At 47.0% G+C, this 11,471-nt stretch overlaps 1 protein-coding gene across 3 annotated transcripts in view; it reads right to left on the bottom strand.

Moving 5' to 3' along the window:
* The window catches only part of celsr3 (cadherin, EGF LAG seven-pass G-type receptor 3), a 112,335-nt gene extending 103,082 nt beyond the window's left edge, over window positions 1-9,253 (bottom strand). For all 3 annotated transcript variants that reach the window (XM_031286484.2, XM_031286486.2, XM_031286483.2), the window contains exon 1: window positions 3,071-9,253. In XM_031286484.2, coding sequence (XP_031142344.2) covers window positions 3,071-8,795 — 5,725 coding nt within the window. In that variant the 5' untranslated portion in view covers window positions 8,796-9,253. The remainder of the gene's footprint in view (window positions 1-3,070) is intronic.
* Window positions 9,254-11,471: the final 2,218 nt, after the last annotated feature.

Below are 11,471 nucleotides of genomic sequence, written 5' to 3' on the forward strand. Positions count from 1 at the left end.
AAGAGAAGAGAAGAAATGAATGAAAATGAATCTACACGTCTGGTTGAACCGAGCTGAATGCACATTGGAAGAGGCAGATGGAGACAAAGACTGGCACATACATACAGTTTACTTTTATTCATTTGTCCACCTACTCATATACTTGCTCAACCACTCATGTGTTTTATCCACTCATCTATTTATTCACTTCATTCTCTTTCAGTTTTATTTATTTATTTACTCCTTCACTCACTCACTCACTCACTCACTCAGTCAGTCGTTTGATCACTCGTGAACTCTCTCATATGGTATTTGACTCTCTAACGCAGGGGTCTTCAACGTTGTTTAAGCCAAGGACCCCTTAACTGAAAGAGAGTTGGAGCAGGGACCCCCTGTTACTGTACACATATTGTATAAAATTAAGTTGCATATTAAACTAGGCCTACAATAACGTGTAGGGCGGCCTAAAGCCTTTATACATACCTTATTTTGCACAGAATACTAAGCTTTTAAAACAGCCTAATCATTTTTGGTATGATTTTATAAATCATGTTTTAATGTTAAACATATGTACATACATGTACATACATATATACACATATACATACATATGGTAGGATTAACTGTATCTGTGGGTGGCTATCTTAGTGACTACCTTACCTATAGGCCAGTAAGCCTATCATCAGTGGGGATTTTAATTGCGAATAATATGTTGGATTCATTTTAGGACTTTTTCATTTTTGAAAAAACTTTAAAAACTTTGTAATAAATAAATAATTTGAAGGCCCCCCTGCGTTGACTCTGAGGACCCCCCTATGGGTCCAGGACCTCCTTTTGACCTGCTCAATCAATTGCTAATTCATTCAGTCACTCCTCCACTCTGTCATTCACTCTCTGACTTTTACAGTAAACTCACTTACCCACTTGTTCACTTACTCCTCATTTACTCATTCACTTTCTCTTTTATTCACTCACTCATTCACTTGATTACTCACTTGATATGCTCATTCCTTCATTCCCCCACACCCTGACTTTGATCACTTGTGTACTTAATAATTCACTTTGTAGTGTTTAAACTCACTCACTCACTCACTTATATTCTCAGTCACTTCTCTTTTGTTCATTCATTTACTTCCTCAATCTCTCTCACTCACTCACTAGAACACAGTTTACTCACTAAGTCAAACTTACCCACTTGCTCGCTCACTCACTCACTCACACATTCACTTCACTCACTAAATGACATCAAAATGACACCAAACTGAATCTGTATAAGGCTGCATCGTCACTAGTGAAGCTTGTATAAAAGCAGTGTAAATAGGGTAGCAGGTCACACACACTCCCAAGCCAGAATATAAACACAGCACTCACCAGGCCGTCAAAGCAACAATGCTGCTCTGGTTTTCTTTTCCTTTTTTGGTTTCTAAGGCTTTGATCAATGACAGGCTGCAACAAAGTGTGAAACGCTTTTAGGAAGCCTTTATCATGAAGCTAAAGCCTGGAAATGCAAACAAATAAACAACAAAATATACTACAAAGAAATTAGAATAAAATCGACTTTACTTCAAAAAGTGAATGTAATATTTGTCATATAAATAGATGATTATATTCTTGTGTGGATGACAAAACAGCTTAAAATATAAATTCAATACAGAGCCAAGAAACACTTGTAAACATTATTTCTCAGTGCATGACATGATCAACATAATGGATGGTCAACAGGCATGTCCAGTTAAGTGGCTATTTTCCAGGAAAATCAAAGCTAATGGTCCATGGGTTTGCACCTAAGATGGACCCCTCACGTGTCTATTTCATCAGGAAATAAATCACATTAAGGAAGTATTGATATTGTTTCATTGGATATTTACACTAACAGCAAGTGACAGCAATTGGCTGTCATTTGGAATTGTGTGCTTCCTTGTTTCCCTACTAAACAGATTTTCTTTAATTTTACAAAATTACTATGGCAACTTGGGCTGCACTTAGCCCAGATAACCTGTCAATCAAACAGCGTGGGTGGTACTGTGAGACGATCACTGCTTATAACTACACTGCTCTTTTTCTACCAGCAAAATGATCATTGCCAAGGCCAAAATAAAATACTTGCTTTGCACCAGTTGCTTGCAATAGCATGTCTCATAAACTGGCAACATGCTGACGGATATGACAATTTTATATGAAAACCTACTACTGTAATAGGTATAGTCAGTTATCTCAAATTAAACAGCCTTCGGGCAAATGGGTAGCTCACCTGGTAGAGCGGGCACCCCATTTACAGAGGCTCAGTCCTCGCCGGGAATGACATGCAGCAAAAGCCTGCAGCCCTTTGCTGCATGTCCACGGCTGTCATTTCCCCTCTCTCCCCCCTTTCATGTCTAACTGTCCTATCATCTAAAGGCCTAGAAAATGCCACAAAAAATCTTTAAAAAAAGGAAGTTCCTTCAAATATTTATCTCTTCTCACAGACGCTTTCTCCCTTCCATGATATCTACTGTCACGATTTCTCACACAAAATCCACACTCAGCATCACACGCATTTTTTTTCTCGTCATCCCTTTTTCATACACTTCTTTAGCATCAATTTCCTAAATGTTTACCTCCAGTTCTTTCGGGTAAGTTTAACTTGAGCAACAACTGTCACGGTCTATATTTCTCTCACAAACACATGCACACACAATTTCTCCCAAGAGCCTTCTCCTTAAGGGACTCAGGTACATGTAGCAGAACTTTTCTGGCTTTTTCTCCCTCCCACTCATTCAATCAGCTTCCTTTTACGACTCACACACACATAATCTGCAGAAAGTGTTTCAAGAAGCCCAATTAATTCCTCATTCCTTCATGTACACAAGTCAATAGAAAGAGACAAAAGAAAAATGCAGAAGCAATGCCCAGGGCTCAACTAAATGTCATTCGGATTTATCACACCCCTTTCTCATTCAAACCTGTAGAGTCTGAGTCCTTATCTCCACAGGATTTGTTACAGTGAAAAAAGCTACAGGGGAATCTAAACTGACTACACACACACACACACACACACACACACACACACACACATACCCTCCCTCCCATCTTCCCCTCCACAGTCTCTTACCTGTGACAGTGATCAGCATGGGAGCCACCAGCGGCCTGTTGTTATCCAGTTTTCGGCTCAGTCGGATCTCTCCACTGGTGTGATTCAGGAGCAGCAGGTGAAGCTCGTTCCCTCGGTCGATGGTGTAGTACAGTCTGTCTGACACATCAGGGTCGTGGGCGGGTACCTTCCCAATTACCCCGCTGGGGAAACTGTTGGACCGATTGGACACAAAGTTGTTGAATATGATTTGGAAGTCCTGCAGAGTGGGCCGGTTGTCGTTCTGGTCCACCAATCGGATCCGGGCAGTGGCCCGGCTGACAAGAGGTGCTGACGTGGCCTGGACTACGATGACATACTCATTGCGGGCCTCATAGTCAAGATCAATAAGTGAAGTGAGTTCCCCTGAAAAGATGTCCATCTGAAAGATCTCAGGGATGTTGCCCTCCACGATTTGGTACATGATCTGAGCGTTGGCGCCTTCATCTGGGTCAGTGGCTGTGATCTGGGCTACCACAGAGCCCACTGCGCTGTTTTCCTTCACTAGAACTTCAAAGTCATCCGCAGGGAAGACAGGGGCATTGTCGTTCACATCCAGGACTGTCACCTGGATGTGGACGGGGGTTCGCTGAGGGGGCACGCCGCGATCTACGGCATAAGCCGTGAGCTCATAGAATGGCACACTCTCACGGTCCAACCGCCGAACGGTTCGGACGATGCCAGATGTAGGCTCAATGGTAAAGTCTCCATCCCCATCCTCACCATTTTGGAAGGTGTACTGAACACGACCATTTGCGTGTGCATCACGGTCAGTGGCTGAGATTTGGAGGACACTAGTAAAGGGAGGGGCGTCTTCGCTTACTGTTCCCTGATATCTGGGGCTGAGGAACTGAGGTGCGTTGTCGTTCACATCATTCACATTAACCTCAACATATGTAGTGTCTGATTTCTGTGGTATGCCGTTGTCTTTAGCTGTTATAGCCAAAGTGTAGGTCATCTGGTCCTCATAGTCGAGCTCTGCCTGCAGTGTTATAGCCCCTGTGGCGGTGTCGATGCGGAATTGTGGGATATTGTCCTCGAGGAAGTATGTGATTCGAGCATTTTCACCAACATCATCATCCGTGGCACTGATTACAACTACAGTGCTTCCGGGTGGTCGGTCCTCATTCACGCTGACTGAGTAGTGGGCACTCTGGAATACAGGCCGATGCGTGTTGGCATCTGTGATGTTGATGTGCACCTGACAGGTGTCGTGGAGTGTGCGGTCTGAGGCAGTGACTGTTAGAACGTAACGCCGCTCCTGTTTGTAGTCCAATGGGAGAGCTAATGTGAGAAGTCCAGCCCCTCCTGCTGTGCTGATGGCAAAGCGGTTTCTGGTGTTTCCTCCTGTAATCTGATAGGTCACCGCACTGTTGACATCCCGGTCCACAGCCGTGACAGTCACTACGCTGGTACCAACCACAGCGTCCTCATTCAGGCGAGAATAGTACTCCTTTTGGAGGAACTCAGGGCGGTTGTCATTAACGTCCATCACTGTAATTGTAACACTTGCCGTAGCAGAAAGAGGCGGCATGCCATAATCCCTGGCCTCCACGCCAAAGAAATAGTGTTCCACAGATTCTCGGTCAAGAATGGAGCTCACAGTGACCCAGCCGGTTGCAGAATTGATAATGAATGGTGTGTCAGAACCGGTGCCAGTTAACCTGTACTCCAGGCGGGCGTTATCACCGGAATCGGTATCAATGGCCTGAATGTGGAGGATGGAACTACCAACTGGGGCGCTCTCAAGCACAGACGCCTGGAATGGTGTGGACACAAAGATTGGTGGGTTGTCGTTGACATCCGTCACCTGTACACTGACAATACCGGTGTTGTTGGAGAGAGGTGGGCGGCCATTGTCCTGTGCACGAACACGGAGCGTATACTCCCGTTCTGCCTCATAGTCTAGTGGTGCCACAACATGGATCTCCCCAGTGACACTGTCGATGGAAAACTGTCCACGGCTGTTACCACTGATGATATTATAGTGAACAGCAGCGTTACTGTCCTTGTCCAGGTCTGTGGCACTCACACGGAGGATCTCAGAGTGAGGCCGTACATCCTCCTTCACTGCTACCACATAGCGCTTTTCACTGAACTGTGGCACATTGTCATTTTCATCCAGGATGGTAATGAAAACTTCAACAGTAGCGGAGCGTGGCCCCGGTTCCTTCCCCTGGTCACTGGCCTCCACCTGTAAAGTGTAGTGCTCGTTGGTTTCCCGGTCCACCGATCCACGGGTTGTAATGAGGCCAGAGCGTGGGTCAATCTCAAAGGCCGCTCTTGCTATTGCAGCCGTGTCACCGACAAAGCGGTAACGGATATTGGCATTGGATGGGGAGTCTAAGTCTGTCGCTCTCAGCTGTAAGATGGGATACCCCTCCTCTACGTTCTCCCTGATCGTCTCCCTGTACTCTGTCTGCTCAAATATAGGAGAATGATCATTACGGTCTGAAACAGTAATGGCCACCATTGTGGTGCCAGAGAGGCGAGAGGAGCCATGATCGGTCGCCGTGACCCGGAAGTAATGCAAATCCATGTGTTCTCTGTCTAGAATCTGAGTGGAGGTGATGAGACCTGTGTCTGGGTGGATGTGGAAGTAGTCAGAGGATCGACTGTTCATCAGCGGAGCCATGGTGTAACTCACCCTGCCTGCATCTCCTGCATCTGGGTCTGAAGCGGACATGATAATGACTGAGGTGCCGGGTGGCTGGTTCTCAGCTACTTGTACTTGGAAGTTGTACTGGGAGAAATGGGGATGTCTGTTGGCTGCACGTCGAGAGCGAGGCCAAGGCATCAAAATCTTCCTCCCCCTTTCTCCCTGTGAGATTTCATCATCTGCTACTATTATCAGTCGTTCCAGGCTCCTCTCTCCCCTTGTACTGTGCCTCTCCTCCTCCCCTTCCACCTCCCTCTCATCCCCCTCTCCAACCTCATGGCTTTCATCTGCCTGGCTCTCTTTCTTCCCTATTTCGCTATCTGGCTGTGTGATGGTGGTGGTGCTACTGCCCCTATCCTGACCCTTCCCTCCCTCTGCCTCTCTCTCCTCTGCCTGGCCTGCCTTTGTTATTCTCTTTTCCCTCTCCTCTTTCTCCTCTCCCTCTGGTTCTCTCCCTCCCATCAGCCGCGCCTCTCTCTCGCCATCCCCCACCTGTAATTTTCCTCCCCCAACAACGGCAGCAACAGCAGCGGACCCCTCCAAGCCCTCTCCCTCCCTTTTTGCATCCCTCTCCCTTTCTCCCTCGGCCCCCATCTGCCGCCTATCTGACTGTCTGACACCTTCGGGCTCTAATGGCACTTGCTTACCGGGTTTTAATTGCATATGTTGGTCCCCCTGCTCGGTGGCTGTACAGTCGGTGTAAATGCTGTCAGCGCACCCTGCCTTGACCATCTCTCGCAGTGCGGTCTCCCACAGGTCTGGTTGCTGTGTCTGACCATGCCACGGCGATTTTTCTATTTTAGATTCACGACTATAACCATTTGTCTCCTTGCTCCCCTCCTCTTCGTTGTTGTTATTGCTGTTGCTGTTGAATTTGATCCACATGAACACGCGCTGAGAGTCTGGGGGAGCTGTCCGTCGTGCTGAAACCATGTCCACAGAGGTTAAGTGAAGCGAACGTGCAGAGTCATCCTGCCATGTGGTCAGGTTAATTTCTGAGAAAAACGAGAGGTGTTCTGCTGGGGTGTCATCAGGCTGAGTGACAGCACGTGCTTTGATTGCTGTTGCAGAGCGAGACGTGGCTGACACAAAACCGGGAAATTTAACAAGAAACTTCGCAGGCGAGGAAAAGACTGAGTCACCGGCAGATTCTGTCTCTGAAGTTGCGTTTACTTTTTCAGCAAATAGACGGAGCGATTTGGATACTTTTCCACTTTCTGCATAATCGCCTGTTTGTGTTTGAGGGGGCGTATTGAGCACCAGGCCAGAATATTTTGATGTAATTTCGGGAATTGCGCTTTTGCTGGATGGAAAATGTTGGCTGGGCGTCTTTGTGATGCTGCTGGAGGAAAATTGGATGGGGATATTCCTCTGAACTATGACTCCCTCCGGGACCATAAACCCAGCTAAATATCCATCCCCCATTTCTATTCTGTCCAAACAACCAAAGCAACCACCGGGAACCTCCTCGCTTTCTCCCCGGGTTTGGCTGCTCTGCCCCCTGTTTGATGGTGCTGATTTCCCCTGCGGAAGCTCATTATCAGCCCTACATAGGCGCGTCAGAATCGGAAAAGCCAAATCACTATCCAGATAATTAGATACATTAATGTGTTTGTTGCCTTGTTTCACCTCTCCTCCTCGTCCATCTTTCCCCTCTTTCCTCTCATCCCACACTCTCCTCTTATCCAGAATTCTGGCGTGGTAATACCTTACTTTCACCTCACGGGCAGGAGGTCCACAACAATCTAAGTGCGCCCAGGTACTGGGGTTAATCACGGCCAGTGCGCTACATCTGCACGCTTCCTTTCCTTCTTCCTCATCTCCCCCACTCCTCGCCCCCCTCTCACTGCACTCTGTCAAACAGCTATCATCACCCCCCTCTATGTTGCTGCTGGGATCGATAATATTGTGCCTTCCCAAATGAGAACAATTACCAGCCCCCCTGTCCACGTTGGCTGAGCTCCCATCAGCATCCCAAGCCTTGTTTTTGTTGCTGTTCCTGTAAACTGGATGTGGCTGAATTGTATCTGTGTAGCCGGTCTGGGAGGAATTACAAGTTGAAAAATGACAAATGTCCAATTTCGATCCCTGGTTACAGTCTGAATTGCTGTTGTAACGGGGGTGACATTTAAAGGTGTAGTTTGAAGCCTCGCTGTGTGGTGAATTGTATCCAGAAATAGGATGAATGCAACAAGAGCAACCGGTTGGCAAGGGGCCAGGTGAGGGGTTGTTGGTCGGGGAGAGGGCTTGTTTGTCGGGGCTTGAGCAGGAGAGATACTCGGGTGTCAGAGAGCACCATGTAGCAAAAAGCCTCCTCACCTCACGAACCCTCTCCCGCACCTCTCCCCCTCTCATCTCTCCACTTCCGGGTGCCCTGCACAGGCCAGAGGCGTGCACAAAGGCTCTAGCGGCGCCACGTTTGGCGAGGTGTGGCCTCGACGCCGGCCACCGTTGCGCAAACGCTCTAGTCCTTTGTACTGCCCGTTTCTTGCCGTTTTGAACCGGCGAGGAGGTGAAAGCAGGTGAAGCGGGAGGAGAAACAACGCCCTTCCTCGTAATCCCCCCTCTCTCCACTCCCTCTCCTGCGCCGACGCCATCAGAGCTCGACCTGCTCCTAATACCTGGGTGGAGAGAAGGTGGAGGTGATGATGGTGCCGGAGGGCCGTTTCCACTCCTCCAAAACGTCCCGACTCCTTTCAGTCCCTCCTTCCGTGTCCCCCTCGCCCCATCCTGGTGATATCTTCCCAGCGTCCCCTCTGCGCGCTGCACTCCAGAGCATCCCTCAGTCTGTATCCGCTCTACGGGCCACCTGCTAGGGCGTAGATTACAGCTGTCCCTCGGCAACTCCCCTGCTTCCTCGCGCTGCTGCTGTTGCTTCTGGCTCACTTTACCGGCGTCTCGGTAACAGAGGCCCGGGATCCAGCGGTTGGAAGCCCCTCCTGTATTCACCGTCCCCGGGGCGAGAGCAAACAAAGGGCCGAGGAGAAGCAGGTGGAGTGCCAGAGACGAGAGCAGGAGCGGGGTGAAGCCCGGTAGCGGTACAGCCATTTAGTCTCTTCCTTTCTCTGTATCTCCCTCCTTTCTCCCTCTTCCACTTGTGCCTATTCTCTCTCTTTCTCTCTCGAGTGCGTCTTCCCTTCTCCCCGTTACTTCTCTCTCTCTCTCCCTCGTTCCGGCTAGGTGGCCAGTTCCAGGACCGCCGGCACCGCCCGACACCTTCCCCCAGGCTCCCCCGTCTCTCCGTCGGCCTGGAGAGTTGGCATCTACCCGCTATGGTCCGTGGAGCTGGAGGTCTGAGCGTTAGGAGCGGCGCGGCAGCAGCATCTCTCCTCCCGTTCATTCACATCCAACATGGCTTACACACTCACACTGACTGACTGGCTGGCTCACACACTACCCTCTGGAGTGTGTGTGGGTGTGTATACGTATGTGTGTGCATGTATGTGTGTGCGCGCTCTCCTAGCAGTGGCGGCACAGCCCGGTCTATCCGTCCATCCCCAATCACACAATCACACTCTCCTCCTCTCCTTTTCTACCCCTCCCCCTATTGCTTGCATCTCAACACACCGTCTCTCTCTCTCTCTCTCTCTCTCTCTCTCTCTCTCTCTCTCTCTCTCTCTCTCTCTCTCTCTCTCTCTCTCTCTCTCTCTCTCTCCTTTCCTCTCTCATAATGGTTGGTGTTACACAGCACCCGCGGCGGCAGCCATATCCTCAACTGGAATAGGACAGGGGAATAGCCTATATCTTACACAATCATACCGTCATCACCATATCATCCGAAGAATTATCATCTTCACAAAGAGCCCCGCAGGTTTGTCACCCTTTACCTGGGTTATACAGAAAACCCAGCAAAGCTGCTGATTCTTAGAAATGAGACCTAACAATTTCATTTTAAAATTAAATGATGCAACAGTGCAGGTTTTGATGAATTGCAAAAAAAAACAAAAAAAAAAACAATCCTAGAAACTTTAGCAAAAGGGAGAAAACAACATCAAGATAGTTTTAAATATATATATTTCCCCCTCAGAAATAAGCTTTAGTTTCGCAGCGTCATTTGTTCATTGATTTTCATTTTTCGTGATATCATCAGGCTGCACACAGTATATTCTAGTCCAGTGATGTAGCCTAAGCTCGGAATCGTCAGGTTAGCTCTATCTAGTAAAAGTGACGTCATCTCCCGCGATGAGTAAGTCACACACACACACACACACACACACACACACACACACACACACACACACACACACAGCATAGAAAACAGAAATTCCAATCCAGTGACTTCATTGTGAATAATGTTTTCCGTGGAAGGATACACTATATTGTGTTTTAAAAGCTATAATAGTCGCATAGGATAAGTATTCATATAGCATCTGCTGTAGTAGTAGCCAAATGTATTATAGGATTAGTGCGATTCATTTCAGTGGTAAAGGCACATGCGTCATGCATCACCCCAATTTAACACTAATTTACGCATGGCTAAATGGGCAGATCCATTTCCTGATACTTGTCGGAAGGAAAAAAAAAACGCATTATGCAAATATGTAGGCTACAAATTTCCTCCAACATTTCCTCCCCATCTACCCATTCAATACCAATTTATAATGCCGGCTGGGTGGTGCATAGTTTTTCTAATGACACGGAAAGAATTGAATATGATTTCTTCCTGTGGCTGGTGGGAGAAGATACACAAGGCGTGTCAGTCGGGCAAGTCGTGCATCAGCGGCCAGAGAAGCTGAGGAGCAGGCAAATCTCAGCCCTGATGCTGCGTGACCCAGCATGGACCGTAAGCGTGCATTTCCGTATCCCCTTGTGTTTTGCTGTTCCTCTGTCTCCTGTGTAATATGCCTATTATTGTGTGTCTTGGTGTGTGTGATTTCCATGTTGTTTTATCTCACTTTAGTTCATATGGTCTGGCCCAACTAACCCCAATCAATAAAATTAGGATCAGGGTAAGGCTAGGTCAGGTGTGAGTGTCATATGTGTGGGGATTAACTGAGTCTGGGCTGGGTATTGAACATCAACACTTTTTGATGCCAAAATGTGTCAGCAGACTCAGCAGAGCATCACAAATGGTCAAATACAGATAGATGGCATCCTCCTATTTACTTCTTCTTCTTCTTCTTCTTCTTCTTCTTCTTCTTCTTCTTCTTCTTCTTCTTCTTCTTCTTCTTCTTATTATTATTATTATTATTATTATTATTATTATTATTATTTCATAATTTTGCCAATTTTAGACCTTATTTTATTTGGGCTAAGTTCTTGGAATTTGTAGAAAAAAAATGTTTACATTCTTAATATATAGGCCTAAAAATAAATGTTTATTTTGGTATTGGTACCAAAACTCAGGTAGCCTACTGTATCAGTCCTATAGTATAAAAAACATCACAACACCCAGCCCTATTGCTATATACAATAGTGTTTCCCATAAAAATAGACATAACAATGTTATAATATTCTTCTGACTTATATTATATTTATTTGTGATGAGAAATTATTGCTGGGAACCAGGGGCAATTCTAGGATCAGACCTTCAGGGGGGCTCAGCCCATAATGAGAATGTGACACGGATACAGTGCCTTGCAAAATTGTTAATTTAATTGTTAACTTGACTGGGTTACAGGTGCATAGCATTGGCGACAGCGACACAGGATATTAAACCTGTTTCTTTGAACCTGTAATTGTTTGGCCTCTGTCACTAACAGACAAGCTCACAGCTTTTTTTTA

Source organism: Sander lucioperca, chromosome 12 (assembly GCF_008315115.2).
Source record: "Sander lucioperca isolate FBNREF2018 chromosome 12, SLUC_FBN_1.2, whole genome shotgun sequence".
Lineage (NCBI taxonomy): Eukaryota > Metazoa > Chordata > Actinopteri > Perciformes > Percidae > Sander > Sander lucioperca.